At 35.4% G+C, this 18,155-nt stretch overlaps 2 protein-coding genes across 2 annotated transcripts in view; both read right to left on the bottom strand.

The window, feature by feature from the left end:
* Nucleotides 1-1,578: 1,578 nt before the first annotated feature.
* On the bottom strand, nucleotides 1,579-3,272 carry LOC111392599 (zinc finger CCHC domain-containing protein 10-like). Its single transcript, XM_023017955.1, has 2 exons — nucleotides 3,119-3,272; nucleotides 1,579-2,756 (listed from the first exon to the last, which is right to left on the bottom strand). Exon 2 carries the CDS (start codon nucleotides 2,700-2,702, stop codon nucleotides 1,917-1,919), a length of 786 nt encoding a protein of 261 aa, XP_022873723.1. The 5' UTR covers nucleotides 2,703-2,756; nucleotides 3,119-3,272; the 3' UTR covers nucleotides 1,579-1,916.
* Nucleotides 3,273-4,779: 1,507 nt separating this feature from the next.
* The window catches only part of LOC111392590 (chromosome transmission fidelity protein 18 homolog), a 22,750-nt gene continuing 9,374 nt past the window's right edge, over nucleotides 4,780-18,155 (bottom strand). The window contains exons 14-20 of the mRNA XM_023017946.1: nucleotides 18,090-18,155; nucleotides 17,421-17,609; nucleotides 17,200-17,259; nucleotides 15,936-16,246; nucleotides 7,776-7,881; nucleotides 5,315-5,381; nucleotides 4,780-5,105 (exon numbers count right to left, since the gene is read on the bottom strand). Coding sequence (XP_022873714.1) covers nucleotides 5,328-5,381; nucleotides 7,776-7,881; nucleotides 15,936-16,246; nucleotides 17,200-17,259; nucleotides 17,421-17,609; nucleotides 18,090-18,155 — 786 coding nt within the window. The 3' untranslated portion in view covers nucleotides 4,780-5,105; nucleotides 5,315-5,327. The remainder of the gene's footprint in view (nucleotides 5,106-5,314; nucleotides 5,382-7,775; nucleotides 7,882-15,935; nucleotides 16,247-17,199; nucleotides 17,260-17,420; nucleotides 17,610-18,089) is intronic.

The following is an 18,155-nucleotide window of genomic DNA, read 5'->3' on the forward strand; positions in this document are numbered from 1 at the left end:
GGGGGGGGGGGGGGGGGGGGGGGGCGGGGGAAGGAATATTGAGAACTCAAATTCTGTGATAAGAAATTCTTTAAGAAAATTACACTTGCCTCCTCGCTCCTGTAGAGAAGATTATTGTGTACATATTTTGGAATTTGAATGAAACAATAACCCAGAAAATTACTCAGTAGCAAACATTCTATCATAGTGAACATTTAAATCAAATAACTTCACATTTAGCACCACATCTCTAATAGTATTTTTTATGGCAAACATGACCGCATTGGTGAGATTTCGATTAAATTCATAATTCCAGAAAGACCATATTTTACGAAACGAGTATCTAGCGTGTAAAACACTTCAAATTTAACATAGGCGAAGGCAAATCTGTCCTTTTCATCACAGTCCAAATTAAGCAACTGTTTGTCAACCATTCTTTCTCATTCTTCTTTTTTTACAATACTTATTTTCAATCACACATTCTTTATTAAAATAATATTATAAATTAAAATTTTTTCCTTCTTTTTTAACCACACATTTCAACATCAATCATTATTCCATAATACATTCTTCCCAAATAATGGGTGACAAACACACCTTAAAGTGCTTGGAAATTTGGTGAAATGGTGTGATAAATTCATGGCTACAAATACTCACAGCGTTGATCTAATTAAATTATCTGATGCATAGCCCTTTTTACATTTTTTACACATTTGGCCTGTGGAGACAAGTTTATTAAAAAATAGACATTTATATTCTTTACATTTTTGTTTTTCCTAAAGATCAACACATTTTCTCTTTGATTTTAAATTTTGGAGGGGAAATCTTTTGAATACGACTGACTATTTGTTGTACTTTGTATCACCAGTGGAAACAACGTCCAACTATTCAACATGAAGTTCCTACAATTCTTTTTAATTCAGTTACTATTTAAAAATTTTCTTAATTTTATATACCAAAATGTACAAAATTGGCTTTCTTGTGATTTTGATGTGTTGCAGACATGTACCACACCTCACGAATACTAAAAGTTATGAAAAATAAGATATAAAACATGGCATGTCAAACATGTTTCTCGGAGTGTTCGAAGGGTGTCATGTATAATGAGTATTGTGAAACCCAACCTCGTGCAAAAGGTTTCCATCCCATTGACTTCTAAGGTCGCATAAAATGACAACCCTCCCTAATTTTCAAACCCATTCATCTCCTTCCCTTCACCCACACACAAAAGCCTCCACTGCGAACGAGAATCTACGCCATCCAAGCCCATTCATCTACTTCAAGTGGCAGTTTCGTTTAGGAACTTATGTTTACGAAATGAAGTAGAACACACGAAATAAATATAAAAGAGATAATATAGAATATAAATTGGGAAGTAGTAAACATGGTTCCTAATCTAATGCTCTTGTTGCTTTCTCATCTCTAACCTTTCAAAGCTAAGAGCCTTTAGTGTGAATAAAACTGAACAGGGGATCGATTCATTCTGGTCCTAAATGAGAGGCCAATAGGAAAAAACATCACCAACAAATTTTGATCTAAAATCTAACGACTAACAGAAGACAATTTTACAATTCAAATATTGTCATTTGCAATCATCAATAAATCAAAACAGTAGTAGCATTCATGAGAATAATACATAAAATTCATTGGCTTTGCTACAAGAAAAACTAGGAAAAATCATAGATATGATAAGGCTTTATAGGCAACTGAGCAAAATAACATCTCACTTTCATGATAATCAAACTGACGAAGAAATAATATAAAGAAATTGACGATTTCGGTCGAGCTGTTGAGAAAATCTTACAACTGTAGCATGAACAAAGGATCAACATTAGAATGACATTTTTCTGCTATGATTATCGAAAGGATTGTGATCCAATATCTCGAGCCCCTTTGCTAAAAACTTCCACATTACTGGCTAAATAAACTCGATTGCCCTAATGCTTACGGCTATGCCTCCTTCTGCTACTCTTCCTTTGCCGGCTTCTGTCCTTGGAATCGGATTCTGAATCCGTGTATGAATCGGAGGACTCGGATGAGGAGCTGTACTTCTGGTGCCTCCTCTTCCTTTGCTTCTTCTTTTTGTTCTTCCGTTCTCTCCTCCTCTCTTCCTCCGAATCTGTGGATGAACTGTAACTCGACTCACTCTCCCCAGAAGAATCATCTGATCCAGTAACAGCACTGTCTGACTCAAATACTGAAGCCTCACTATCCTTATCAGACTCGGTATCCGACTTATGCTTCCTCTTACTCTTCTTCTCATGTTTTTCATTCTTTTCTGCCCGAATAGCCGGGTTGTCCAAATCATATGAAATAGATGGCTTCATCCTCAGTTTCGGGTTCTTCAATTGCTGTGTACGTGATGGTCTCGAGATATAAACCCTCTCGTTCTTGCACTCATACGTCCAATGCCCTGTTTGGAAGCACTTCTGGCATTGGGAAGCAGCCCCGAGGGCAGATGCCAAGGACTTGGGGTCTTTCCTTTCGCCCAATCTCACTTGTTTCTCAGTACTCATCAAATACATTTGCCTCTTAGCTTCCTTTCGCTCTTGCCACCGACTCGGCCCCTCTTCCTTCTGTCCATACGCATTCACATTACGAGCAGCAGCTGCAGCTGCACGCTCGGCCTGTGCGCGGCTGAGTCCCTTTGCAGCCGATAGAGCCGCAGCCTTGACTCGTTCTGCGGCATCCTGACCGCCACTTTCATCTTTGTTTTTTGACATACTTAACTTTCAGAATTCAACAACAATCCTTAATTCTCATTTCACATACAATTTCTGCTTCACAAAAAAAGACATTGATCAATTTTTCAAACCCTATAACTCAAATTTAAGATAAATGTAAATCTAAAAAAAAAAAAAGAATAATATTTACAATAATTCATGATTACACAAGAACAATTATGCATAACACTATAAATCACTTAAAACGATCAGTGCGATCTCAAATTAAAATAAAATAAAACCCAAAAGAATTAAATTTTTCGAAAACAGAAATATTTGAAATGCAATAAATTGACCTCATTATCTTTTTTAAACCTTAAAAAAAAAAACATAATTAATATTTGTACCCAATAAAATTAACCCCTAAAATGAATATTTTCACCATATGTATAATACAGAAGGTAAGAGTGACTGACCATTCGCAGCAGTATTCGAGATCGGAGAGGCGGGCGGAATCAATTCTAAGGAGTTTACATGTATTTTTTGGGTAAAATTTAGGGTAATCAGAGTAATTAACGCGACGCAATTTGAGTCAATTAGGTTTTTTTGATTAACAAAGCAATTGGGCTATTGTTTATGAACATTTCTCAAAAAAAATAGCATGGAGGTTCTAAATCTTTTATGTTAGTTATATTTGAACACTCAAACTTTAATAATGAATATTTTAAACCTCAACATTTCAATTGTATTTTTTCAGTCCACTGCCATTTTTAGTTAAAATAAATAAATAAATACGTAGAATGACAAGTTTTAAACATATTACTTTTAATGAAAAATAAACATAAGAAAAGAAAATAACGAGCCACCTTCCTAGACTCTTCAACCCAACCTAGAAAAATATTTTGCTTACGTAAAAATGATAGAAAAATCATTTATTGATCCTCTATATTTGTTTTTATTTTTTTATTTTTTTGGCTTATATTAAAATATTGGGAAAAATAAGTATTTTGATTTTCTCTTAATCAAAATTTCGAACGAAAATCACGTATGATGTACAAATTAATGGAATAATATGAACATTCCATTTTATTTTTCCCCGAACTCATTTTTAACTATATATTTCATGAAATCTACAGTTTTTATCAACTTTTCAACTATACATTTCACTAACTTTTATCAATATTCAATAAAAATCTATTTTTACCAAAACCAAGCATGGACTTAGTTTTAGTGCTCCATTGATGGATATTTAGTAAAAAATTCTCCCCAAAAATACTATATATACTATTGTGCGGCTAGGACAAATCATGCAATCCATTTGTTGAAATAATTGAAGCTACGACATTACCAAAACAAGATGGCAACCCGTTTCATCTATCACGAACTCGTACAATTCTCAATCAAGGTGCAAGTATTGTGCCATCTAAGTTGTGCCCATTGCACTTCACCAAGCAAGTACCCCAACTTCTATTATTTCAAAGTGATCAAAGACACCTATCACTTGAATAATGTTGGGCAACATTTACTTCAATCAATAAGACAAATAAACAATGAAAACATAATTTATTCAAATGGCAAACAAATTGTCAATTTATTACATCAAAAACACTTTGGACGGGAAATCGACCAGAACATTAGGTAAATAAAAAATAATTAAATTCTTAATGATATTATGAACATCTAGTCCCCTATGTCTATTATTGTTGGAAGGAAAAGGCTGTTTTGTAATTAGCCTTGTGAATATAGACATATCGTCAAACTAGGTAAATCGATGATTGCTCGCATTGTATTACGGTAGCATTTGCATCGTGTGTGCATACCAATTATATGTCGATTGCACTTTTCGCAACGGAAAAATAAATGACTGACATTTAATGCACTTTTGCCATATCATCCTATAAGTAGTGACATATAGCGCCAACAGAATTATCATTTAAAGCTACTATGTTAAACACCAGTGAGCACTGGTTTATGATGTAGCATTATTCTTATCCAGTGGACATTTCTTTCTTATATTATACTCTAAACTTCTATGGCTGTGCAGCTGGTATGGAAATAATAAAGATACCCACAATTCCATATTTCCGGCAGATATATGAGAAATATAGAAAAGTTAAAGTTACAAAAACTCATTAAATAGTACATAATAAAAAAGTCATAAACTCAGCATATATTCACATTTCTTATTGAGACAACATTAATAACAGAATCCCAACTGAGACTACAAAATCCATTGCCACTATGTCATTGAAAAAGAAACTCCTGTGACAAGTAGATGAAGGTGTTATTCATTACTTGCACATGTATTTGAGTACAAAACTAAACTTGTAGCAGAATAGGTACTTTATACTTGGACGCAGCATCTGTATATATTAACCCAAAGTACACTTTAGTAGTCAAACAGTAAATTCGATGACTGAACTTCACACCTTCAATTTCTCGACCCAATTGATTGGCATAAAGCTGGGGGAGAAAAAAAAAACAAAAAAAATGGAGATTGCCTAAGAAGAAATGCAAACGGTTTCAAAATATTAAGATGTCTCCACTTGCACTTCTTTGATACAGAATTCTAGCTTATGGATGAAAGTAATAAAAAACAAAAAGCTATTCTATTGCACATGAAAATAGTAAAGTTGCTATTGAAAAAGTTAGAAGAAATGAGAGATGCTTACAATATGCTTTACATCACATCAGGAATTCTCGAATTCGTACAGGTCTCTTCACAGCATTTGTGAATCCCTACATAGTTTAAGTTTTTTTATGTTAAAGATGAGCATAGCTTCAATTTGCGAAAAAGGAATTAGCTTGAAGATTCTTGACATCTTGCAAGTGAACCAATAACATTGGAGTTCTTCAATTTGATAAAATTAGAAATTTAAGGGGAAAAAAAGTAAGAAGCCTACTTTTTTCTGAAGATCTCCAATTCCCAATAACTTACTAGCATGTCCGATTAATGGGTTCACGGAAGATAATTTCACACTTAACAAAATCGTTGAGATAATAATTTGGTTAACCTGGACCAACATTCTTGGCCGCAATATACACATACAAAGACCATGCCTCTGCCCACCCAGCATCCCCACCCAAAAAGAGCAAAGCCAGAGAAAAAGATATGTGCAGAATGAGATATACAATATCTTCAGAACTAAATTTAGATGGCTGCAAGTCCTGTCTAATATATAGCATGAAAGTGAAGATATACGTAAGGTTCAATACAACATGATAATTAAGCTTGATAAGCAATAAAATGATGCTAGAGTGCATAAAGATCTGGCTAGTTGATTGAGTCACATCAGAAGGTACAAAGGTGGATGGAGGTGTAAGGAAGTTCCTCAGCTATTGTAACCAGGTTAATATTTTTTTATTTTATTTTATTTTATTTTATTTATTATTATTATTTTTTTTAAATCCATAAATCCAATGAAGGAAAATATGCACATGGGATGGGTGTAGGATCTATGTTTTTCGTGGTCTTTTGGACCTGTCAAGGGTAAAGAACCCTTGGCATTAATGCTCGTTGTTAGGAGGATCAAACTCTAGGAAGAGAGTATTATACTACATCATTAGCAATCACTCCATGTCCCCAGACCTGGTGGACACAAGTATTATACCCAAAGACCGAAAAAAGTACTACTACTGTGAGGAGGAGATGGTAAAACATTTAGGTGCTTGGCTGCATTTTGAGGGTTGGAATTTGAAAGATCAATGCTTGTCTTCAACTCAATTTTCCAATGTTTTAAAAGGCGAAATGCATGACGATACGTTGATACCAAGCTAAGAGTAATGTGAGATTAGGCAAGACAAATGCGTAAAAAGGCGTTTTCTTATTTTAATATTATTTTAAATTTTTAATCAATAAAAAAATTATTTAATAATTATAAATTATTTAATAATTATAAATTATTTAATAATTATAAATTATTTAATAATTATAAATTTTAACTTAAAAGAATTGTTTGAAAAAAAAAAAATTTGGCGCCTTAACCTCGCCTCAAGTCCGTTAGTGCTTGGTGCCTTAGCCTCGCCTCGCGCATTGGCGTGCTATTTAGAACACTGCTATTTTCCAAGCAAGGTAAAAGTTTTTAACATAGTTAATGAAGGTCATTGGCGGAACTATCATTTGCTTCTGCCGGCAACAAGATATTGATTATCACTCGTTTATATTAGGTTTCCTAAATTAAGGGCGACCAAATAACAAACTAAAAATATTCTATTCAAGCAGCATTCCTACCTCATACAGACAATAGGAATAGACACCTGAGCACCCCACAAGTACATTTTAGGAGGTGAAATTTTGGATGGTACTCACATTACAACTACCAATAAAGCATGTGGATAGGCATAAACTAGAAAGAATCATCAAAGAAGTGTAACATTGTAGCACAAGCAGTAATTCTGCCCATCCACATAAAAATAGAAGCAATTGAAATTACACTAATCTATTACCATTTATGAAATTAGCAACTATGAGAAAAACTTCAAAGTTTTCTATCATCCGTCTGTTTCTCTAAGTAAGGTTCTTTATATCATCAATTGAAAAAAGTATGTAAGCTTTTGCCCATAAGATGTCAACTTGGGAACCAAGAGAAACACGTCTCTCCAATGCTGCTGCTAAGACCTAGATAAAACAGTTGATGCACCAGAACATAAATAATATTTTCCTTGAATTATTTTTTCAAGAAAAATATAAACTATTTATGGCTGGAGGTCATAGGATTCTCAATAAAGCAGCCAAAAAAATAAATTAATTAATTAAAAAATTCGAAAGGACGGTCATAAAAGAACTTCTGGAGTCGATTTAACTTTGACCTATTAGATGAACAAGATACACAATGTAACCACCACCCCAGCTCATGGCACTTTCTAGAACAATGCTAACATAACTAAGTTACTAAGTTGGACTGCACATGATAACAAGCCTGAAAATATGATATTTTACAATACAATGATAACAGCGACTATCACGTGCGGAAGGAATAATAATCAAATTTTTCAAGATGTGAAGAATTCATAACTTAATATGCTAAAGTGGAACAGGAGTGATGCTGGATTAGCACATATGCAAAATGAGTCTAAAAATATGATATCTGTACAATACAATGACTATATAGCAAATATGAAATAATTCCATACCTCATTGAATTTAAATAATAAAGGACGTGAATCTCTCTCCACTGTTACTGGCCTTTGTACCACATTGTTTGTATTCTGAGAACCTTTGTTGCTTACCTTGCGAAACCTGGTTAAATATATAAAATTTTATCAAAAGCTTACACAGTAACATCCAGTAAATTGAAACTATTATTGACGTTCTAATAAGCTCTCAAGCCTCTCTAAGTTTACAGGTAGATTAAAATGAATGTCAATTAGTTCAACGAAAAATAAAATTGAAAATAATACTAATACTTGTGGCAATAGTTCACATCTTGTTGATAAAATGATGTATCCATGACAAGAAACATTCAAGAAGTACTAAACCATGCGGAGATAAACATGTGAAATATGAGGATTGGAAGAATGTTGAGTATAACTGCAATTACGTAAAATTTACACCGTCAATAAAGTTTGAGGGAAATTTCAAGTTGGTCACTAAGTTTATTTTGTTAAAATGGATCCCCAAAGTTATATATGCTTCCAATTTCGATAATTCCATCATCATCAATTAAAAAACAAATGATTAAGCCTACTTGTCAAATGGCACGTCTGACAAGAAAAAGACTTTCGTTAGAAATGTTGAATTGGCTCGCGACACTTGAAAAAATAAAAAGAAAAGAAAAAAGAAAACATCATCCTTGTCAAGCACCCCACCCTCACGGCCACCTTCCCTATGAAACAAGTCGCAACAGGACATTCCTATGCAATAAAGATGAGAAAATTGCAACTATCGTCACATTTCTTTTTCCTGATTTCTTTGATGAACAGAATTATCCGTGGAACATATCTTCTATGCATATCTCTTCCAACACTAAACCACCCACAATGTCACTCTCTAAAATCAAATTAAGCAAGCTGAAACTGCAGTGTTTTGGTTACAAAATGCAGCAAACTTTGATAATATTTTTGAAACCCATCATTTCAGCTCTTTCCACTTCCATTGGAAGGTTTGTTTTCTAATTCTTCAATATATTTGCTCTACAGTGAGAACCTTCTCCAAACCAAGCTTGTTCTGCAACAGGAGTTAAATAGGAGCAAAAAGAGTTTGCTTGGAAAGCAAGAATGGATAGAGCCCCCTGTGAAAGATGAAATTGGTAGTGACTGAAAGTGAGATCTATGTATAAGTGTATCTATATGATGAAATCAGTGTATATTGTTGTAATGTGTTTTTAAGCAGCAGGTGAGTTTGGGTATTTGGCAGGGATGAATATTTCTCTTTTTATTTCTTTATTCCCCCCCCCCCCCCCCCCCCCCCTTTTTTTTTTTTTTTTTTTTTTTCCCCCCCCCCCCCCCTTGTTTCTTATAGTCTTTTCCACATGTGACAAGCTAATTCAATATTCTAACAGATCCTGTACAAGTGTTTGACACATAGACTCAATGACGGTTAGTCACTTTAACGGATGATGACAGAGTGATTAAATTAGAACAAAATAATAATTTGATGATCAAATTGAAACAAAATAAAGTTGAGTGACTAACTTTATTAGTGTCATGGAATGTAAATATGTAGGCTTAATTAGAGGGATTCCTAATTAATATCCTACCAAATATAGATTCCCTAATTTGTGTGTGTGTGTGTGTATATATATAGGTATCGTTACTTATGAAGAGATTAAAGGAAAAATTATTTTTCTTCTTGAGTTTACATGATATCAGTGCCCTAAAACCATCTCACCAGTGGGTTCAGCTCTTTGTGGTAGGCGACAGCTCTCTGCTTCCATCTTTGCGTGTTCGGGTTTCCGGCATCTGGGTCGCGTTTGAGCTTCGGGTTTTCGGCATCTGGGTCTTTAATTTGTAGTTGCCAACTGTTTGGTTTTTCTCTCCAACATCGGCGACAATTCAGTATTTCTCTTCCAGTTTGGGTCGACAAGTTGTTGGAAGATTTCAAGTCCATTCATCCAATTAACCGATTGTAGCGCTGGGCAGATTTTGGATTCTGGTTTCTATTTGGGTTGGAGTCGACATTCTAGGTTCAGTGAGTCTATCTCTCTGTGTGGGTAGTATAATTGTTGGTCCATTATTGTTTGCATTTAATTGCTGGTTCATTATTGTTGGGCTAATTGATTTAGTTGGACTGGGCTATCATTATTTGTATTATTTTTGTTTTTGATTAGTTATCTGGACCTTGTGTTTCGTTATCATGGATGATAAACAAAAACATTTAGCTGTGACTGATGTTATTCCAGTAATGTCCAAAATCAACGAACATAAGTTGGTTGGTCCAAATTATTTAGATTGGTGTAGGACAGTTCGAAATTATTTGCGAAGTATTTCTATGGATAATCACCTTACTGAAGATCCACCAACGGATAATACCAACCAAGCATGGCTAAGAGATGATGCTCGATCATTCTTACAAATTCGAAATTCCATTGACACTGAGATAGTTAGTCTGATTAATCATTGTGAGTATGTTAAGGAATTGTTGAAATATTTAGAATTTATGTACTCTGGGAAAGAAAATGTGTCCCGTATTTACTAAATCTGTAAGAGTTTTTACCGTACTGAACAGCATGATCAGTCTCTCCAAGCTCAAACATACGAAGAATTAAATGTTTTGCTACCTTTAAGTTCTGATGTGAAAGTTCAACAAACTCAGCGGGAGCAAATGGCCGTGATGATTTTCCTAGCTGGTCTTAATTCTCAGTTTGAGATTGTTAAATCTCAAAATATCTCCAGTGCTGAGATTTCATCTCTGCAAGATACCTTTACTAGAGTACTTCGCACAGAGATTAGTGCTTCTGTTGCTTCATCAGTTCACGATTCCAGTGCTCTTATCAGTCGTGGTAGTAGAGGTGATATAAGAAGCAGAGGTAAGGGTAGTCGAATTAATCAGAGTAAGAATGAAGAGGGTGTTATATGCTATTATTGTAATGAACCAGGTCATAACAGATATTCGTGTCAAAAATAGCATAATAAATCTCAAAAGTCTCACTCAGCTCATGTGGCAATTGCTACTTCTTCTGGGCAAACTATTATAGTTTCTGCAGATGAATTTGCCAAATTCACTCAGTGCCAAAAAACATTAAAGAATTCAGCTCACTCTATCTCTACCATTGCTGAGACGGGTAAACCTAATACATGCCTTCCCTCCTCTTCATCGAAATGAGTTATTGATTCTGGTGCTACAGATCATATGACAGGTAATCCTAGTCTCTTTTCTGCTTTTCAATCACATACATCTCCTTCCACTGTCACTTTAGCTGATGGCTCTACCTCTTCTATTCCCAGCTCTGACACTGTTAATTCAACCCCATTAATTTCCTTATCATCTGTCTTAAATCTACCAAAATTTTCTTTCAATTTAATGTCTGTTAGCAAACTTAGTCGAACCTTAAACTGTTCTGTCTCATTTTTCCCCAATTACTGTGTTTTTTAGTATCTTATGACGAAGAAAATTATTGGTAAAGGACATAAATTAGGCGGTCTCTATATTCTGGATACCTAGGTACCCAAGTCCATTGCATGTTCCGATGTCTTAACTCCATTTGAAGCACACTGTCGGTTGAGACATCCATCTTTACCTTTGTTGAAAAAATTATGTCCAAGGCGGAAGCGTATGTATCTTTCTAAGGGAGGCTGACTTACTCTTATTAAATCCACTCTCTCAAATCTCCCCACTTACTTTTTGTCATTGTTTCCTTATTCCGGTTGCAGTGGCAAATAGATTAAAGAGACTTCAAAGAGAATTCTTATGAGCAGGGTTAGGGGAGGAGAGGAAAATGCATTTGGTTAATTGGGGTAATGTTTGTTTGCCTATGAGGATGGGAGGTTTGGAGTGAGGAGCCTTGTTTTGTTTAATAAGGCTTTATTGGACAAGTGGTTGTGGCGATTTGGAGTGGAGAGGGAGAGCTCTTGAAGAGAAATCATTGGGACAAAATATGGTATGATGGAGGGGGGTTGGTGTATGGTTGAGGGTCATGGCTCCTATAGGGTGAGCTTGTGGAAGTATATCCGATGGGGATGGGGTGATTTTAGGGACACTGAATTTTGTGGTGGGAAATGGCACTGATATCAGATTTTGGGATGATAGTTGGTGCGGCGATCAACCGTAAAAGGAGGGATTTCCTTCATTGTACCGCATTGCGTTAGATCCTGCTGCTATGGTGGGTGATGTATTAAACATTCATAATGGGGGTTATAGTTGGAATATTACTTTTGGGAGGGATTTACACGATTGGGAATTGGAAGATTATTCGTTGTTTTTTACCGCTCTGCATGAGGTGCAATTCGGGTAGGAGATGGTGCTTGTAGCAGGTGGAGGCTGACTCGAGATGGTATTTTTTCAGTCCGCTCATACTTTCAATCCCTTTTGGAATTTGTGAAGAGTTCATTACCTTGGAAGATGGTGTGGCAAAGTAAATTACCTCTATGGGTAGCATTTCTATTGTGGACAGTTATGAGGGAGCAGGTGTCAACGGTGGATAATCTTCGACGAAAAGGATTTTATGTAACCGAGGAGTGCTATATGTGCAAAAAGGATGGAGAGACGATTGATCATTTATTCATTCATTGTGATGGTGTACGTTGACTTTGGAGCAGTATTCTGGCTTCTCAATCAATGGATTGGGTGCTACCTAGACGTATAGAAGACGTGGTGCGGGCATGGAGGAGAAAACTTCGCAATAAGGATGGCAAACTTCTTTGGAATCTTATCTCGGGATGCATTGTATGGTGCGTATGGAGAGAACGGAACGATTGATGTTTCGAAGACCAAACAAAGACAACAGAGCAGATAAGAGAATTATTTTACTTGACTTTGTATACTTGGTTTAATGCAGTGGCTAAAAATCATGTCGTAGGGTTGCCTAATTTCATGTTATTCCTTTCATGCTTAAAGATTGTATACCTCCCGTGTACTCTCTTTTAAAGAATAAAATTCTCTGATTACCTATCAAAAAAAAAAAAAAAAAAGAAATTATATCCTCAATTTCAAAATGTATCGTCTTTAGATTGTGAGTCATGTCAATTTGCGAAACATCATCGTTTGTCCTCAGTTCCTCGAGTCAATGAAAGAGCTAATTCTCCTTTTGAGTTAGTTCATTCAGATGCTTGGGGTCCGTGTCCTGTCGTGTCTCAAACTGGATTTCGGTATTTTGTTACATTTGTTGATGATTTTTCTCATGTAACTTGGCTTTATTTAATGAAGAATCGTTCTGAATTATTTTCTCATTTTAGTGCATTTTGTGATGAAATGAAAACACAATTTAATGTGTGTACATACATTGAGAAGTGATAATGCCAAAGAATATTTTTTCGATTCTTTTCAGACTTACATGCTTCGGAATGGTATTCTTCATCAATCCTCCTGTGTTGACACACCCTCTCAAAACGGTGTGGCTGAAAGAAAAAATAGATATCTTCTTGAGACAGCCAGGGCACTCCTGTTCCAAATGCATGTTCCCAAATAATTTTGAGCTGATGCTGTCTCCACAGCCTATTTTTTGATTAATCGAATGCCTTCATCTGTTTTTCATAGTGAAACTCCTTACAAAATCATTTTCCCCTCTAAACCCTTGTTTCCTATTGAACCAAGAATATTTGGTAGTACTTGTTATGCTCGTGATGTACGTCCCCAAGTAACTAAATTAGATCATAAATCCTTAAAATGTATTTTTTTTGTGTTATTCTCCTCTACAACAAAAAGGGTATCGATGCTACTGTCCAAGTCTTAACAAATATCTTGTGTCAGTTGACGATACCTTTTTAGAACATGTTCCTTTCTTTATCACTTTTTCTACTTCTCTCAATAAGGGGGAGGTTGATGATTTGTTGATTTATTGCGTAACTTCTACACCAATTGCTTCCACACCACCTATTCTCCAGGTGTACTCCAGACGACGAATCCCCCCCCGATACATGTTCGGCACCTAGCTCTTCTTCGACATCGGATCCAGTATCTAGTGATCTTGATCTACCTATTGCTCTTTCGTAAAGGTAAACATCAGTGCACTTATCCTATTTCATCATTTATTTCTTATAATCACTTGTCCTCTTCTTCTTGTTCTTTTGTTGCCTCCATAGACTCCATGACTATTCCGAAAACTGTTCATGACGCCTTATTCCATCCTGGATGGCGTGACGCTATAATAGAGGAGATTAGTGCTTTAAATGTTAATGGTACTTGGGATTTGGTGAATTTACCTGCACAAAAAAGGCTATTGGATGTAAGTGGGTGTTTGCGGTCGAAGTCAATCCTGACGGATCAATGGCTAGACTTAAAGCTCGCCTTGTGGCTAAAGGCTATGCCCAGACATATGGTGTGGATTATTCTGACACATTCTCTCCTGTAGCCTAATTAACGTTTGTTCGTTTGTTTATTTCAATGGCAGCTACACATACTTGGCCTCTACATCAATTAGTTATCAAAAATACTTTCTTACATGATGATCTCCAGGAGGAATTCTATATGGAGCAACCACCTGGGTTTGTTGCTCAGGGGGAGTATGGGAAAGTGTGTCATCTTAGAAAGTCCTTATATGGTTTGAAACAGAGTCCACATGCGTGGTTTGGAAAATTCAATCAAGCAGTGGAAAAGTTTGGAATGCAAAAGAGCAAGTCCGATCACTCAGTATTCTACAAACAGTCTGAATCCAGTATTATTTTCCTTGTTGTATATGTTGATGATATTATTATCACTAGCAGTGATGCTCTGGGAATTTCATCTCTAAAATCCTTTCTCCACAACTAATTTCACATGAAAGATTTAGGAATGTTGAAGTATTTCTTGGGAGTTGAGGCGACAAGAAGCAAGAAAGGCATCTTTTTATCTCAGAGAAAATATGTACTAGACTTATTAATTGAGATATGAAAGTTGGGAGATAAACCAAGCAGTGGTCCAATACTTCCTAATCTACAACTTACCAAAGATAGTGACTTATTTGAAGATCTTGAGAAATATAGAAGACTGGTTGGGAAATTGAACTATCTTACAGTAACTCGTCCTGATATTGCGTATTCTGTTAGTACTGTAAGTTAATTCATGTCTTCCTCGCCAGTTCACCATTGGACAACTTTAGAACAGATCATGTGTTATTTGAAGGGAGCTCCTGGACGTGGGATACTGTACAGAAATCATGGATATACCCACATTGAATATTTTTCAGATGCAGATTGGGCAGGTTTCAAGATTGATCGAAGATCTACTACTAGCTATTGTGTTTTTGTTGGAGGGAATTTGATCTAGTGGAAAAGTAAGAAGCAAAATGTTACATATCGATCTAGTGCAGAATCAGAATATAGAGCTATGGCACAATCTGTGTGTGAGATAATGTGAATATATCGGCTCCTAATTGAAGTCGGTCTTAAGGCCTCAACACCAGCTAAGTTATGGAGTAACAATCAAGCGGCTCTTCATATTGCTTCTAATCCGGTGTTTCATGAACGAACTAAGCATATTGAGATTAACTGTCATTTCGTGCGTGAAAAGGTGCAACAAAATTTAATATCTACGGGACATGTGAAAACTGGAGAACAACTAGGAAATATCTTCACAAAGGCTCTAAATGGGATTCGGGTTGATTATATTTGTAACAAGCTGCGCATGATTAATACTTATGCTCCAACTTGAGAGGGAGTATTATGGAATGTAAATATGTAGGCTTAATTAGAGGGATTCCTAATTAGTATTTTACCAAATATAGAATCCCTAATTTGTATATATATATATATATATATATATAGGTATCGTTACTTATGAAGAGATTGAAGGAAAACTTATTTTTCTTCTTGAGTTTACAATTAGAAACTGAGATGATCCATAGGACTGAAGCATGTTAGTCTTAAATTAAAATAGTTTCACATAGTGTTCATCAAAAAGGACATGCAATAGAAACTCATAGAGTTCACCAAAAACATCAGTCAAAAAATTATAGAAATACTAAATAAGCTTCTAGGAACCGCAAACCACCTTGCCCATAATGAAATGATTTAATAACTAACTTTACTAGTAAAGTAACAATGTCTCACATTTCATACCATTTAACAGACAACATACATTCTTCCATAAATGAACTCTAATTCTTTGCTATTTTCCAATTTATTTAGTGTTTTTAAAAAATCCTTATATTACCTTTGTAATTTCAACACCCACATTCGCACGGATATTTGGAAACAATACAACAGCAGATAAATGTATACCGGTCAAAAAAATTATGAGAGCCGCCAGAAAGCTTTTTAGTCCTTTCAGGCAAGCCTTTCGCATTGGCTGTGCTACACCTTCCAAATTCTACAGTGGGTGAACTGGAAGAGTTGTTCAGCTCAGATTGTTCTGAATATGATAGATTTTTCCTCTGGATTTTCTTTTCAGTAGATTCAATTTCATGTTGAGACTCAGATAGTCGTGCACTACAATTCTCATCCTTTGACAGGGCCGGATTTCCTTTGGTGTGTGCATGAGTAGATTGACTAGATCTTGATGTGCTGCCTTGCAAAATTTTTTGCTTTTCCACCTAAAAGTGCATTATAAAGATATTACCTTGATAAATTCCAACTAAAATTACAGAGAAAAGTAGCTCTGTAAGATCTGACCGAAGTGCTAAAAATGTGATGAACACATTAGTTTGTACAAACTACCAGAGGCATATATAAAACAAGGATGATGACAGATAACAAACATATACAATAACCACAAATAATTCTACCAAATTATGTACTTGTCAGAGAGGCAGAAGGCCCACAGAATAGCAGAAAAGATGCCTAAATTAGTATCCTTAGACAGTTAATAATCTTAAGTACTTCAGTGGGTGTATTGTTATACTGCAAGCAGGGTGATGTAATATTCAATCAGCTAAGGTCAAAATTCTCAAGGTTCAGCCAAATAATCTTTCTTGAGCAAGTGACAAAAGGGATTTTTATCAGGTAACTAAAATTTAACAGAATAATTACAGGCTATTCAATGATAATAGGACATATGAGTAATCAGCAGCCAGTGAGAGAGAAATGCATGGTCTACAATCCGTCCAAGATCCAAGCTTTTAGGTAGCTCCTAGTAGAGGACAAGAAAACTTTTATGTTATATATGTCATCACTGAAATCTCACTAAAGTGGTCAATTGTCATTTTATTCTGAACTTTTAACTTTGTGCAATTGCATTTACCTTTGAGAGGAATAATGCTATTTGCAACAAATACATATACATAAGAAAGCTAAAAAACAATGCTAATTCTACTAATTTCTTTGCGAGCAGCCAGTCAAGTAGAATAAGCATGAGGAGCAATTTAATTCTACACTATCTCCCAGGAAAACTAAATTGACATGTATATACATATGGTAATCTTTGTTGATGAGAGTAAAAACAAATTGCATAGAAATACACATTCAATGCAACACTTCATATATAACCTGATGAGTTCTCAAAAAATAAAAAATAAAATAATAATAATAATAATAATGCATCACTTACTTCATGAACCAAGACCTGCTTCACAGCTAAGGCAAGGATGAAATGACATGACCTGTATCCCTGTTCGAGCAAAAGAGAAGAAAATAAGGATGGTGAATATCTAAAGAAACTGTTGTCGGAAGCATCAACACTAACCTATTTCATATGTTCAAGGTGACGTGAAATTACAGGCATTTTAAACAATTCAACTGCATTCTAGACTAGGAAATAAAAAGGCTAACCTTGAAATGTATAAATTCGCTGACGGGGGGGTCAAGCAAAAGTGATGATGCATCTAAAGCATCTTCATGCCTCGAGATACCAGATTGATTGGATTTGATATTCTTATACGTTATAGCATATGACACCATCAAATTAACCAACTGAACCAAATCACTCTTCTCTTTCTCTGAAAGTAAATGCAGTGCAACCTGCAAAAAGAGACTGCATCATTCATTATTGTCACAACAGAGACTTAGATGTGGGAGATGTAGTCCTGTTTAGTGGGCATGGGCCACAATGCGCCATGTTCGCATTCCCACAGCACATGTGGGCATCTTTTAACTTCTTTTTTTTCTTTTGGTTTTGAGAAAAAAAAATAGCATTAAGAAAACAGAAAAGCCAACATAATCCGTGCCAAGCACCTGAGCCTATGGCTTTTTGATATAACTGGCTCATTTGACATCTATACATAAACTCCCACTTCTCACTAAGCAAGATATCTTGTGATTTTGTTTTTTTCTCTTTTGTGTGCACGTATGCGTAAGGAGAGAGGACAAACCCAACACAAGACGGGCCAATGGGGGTGAGGTTCAGTTTACTTTAACAAAAGTTCATGCAATATTCACATACTAGAAAATCAAGAAGGCAAAAGAAGTGACAAAATACTAATATAGTTGCACATATATTACCGGCCTTAGAGTTGGTGGTGAAAGAATATGCAACAATGGAGAAACCGAGTCTTCTACAAAGGATTT

This window comes from Olea europaea, unplaced genomic scaffold (assembly GCF_002742605.1).
Source record: "Olea europaea var. sylvestris unplaced genomic scaffold, O_europaea_v1 scaffold942, whole genome shotgun sequence".
In the NCBI taxonomy this organism is placed as follows: Eukaryota; Viridiplantae; Streptophyta; class Magnoliopsida; order Lamiales; family Oleaceae; genus Olea; species Olea europaea.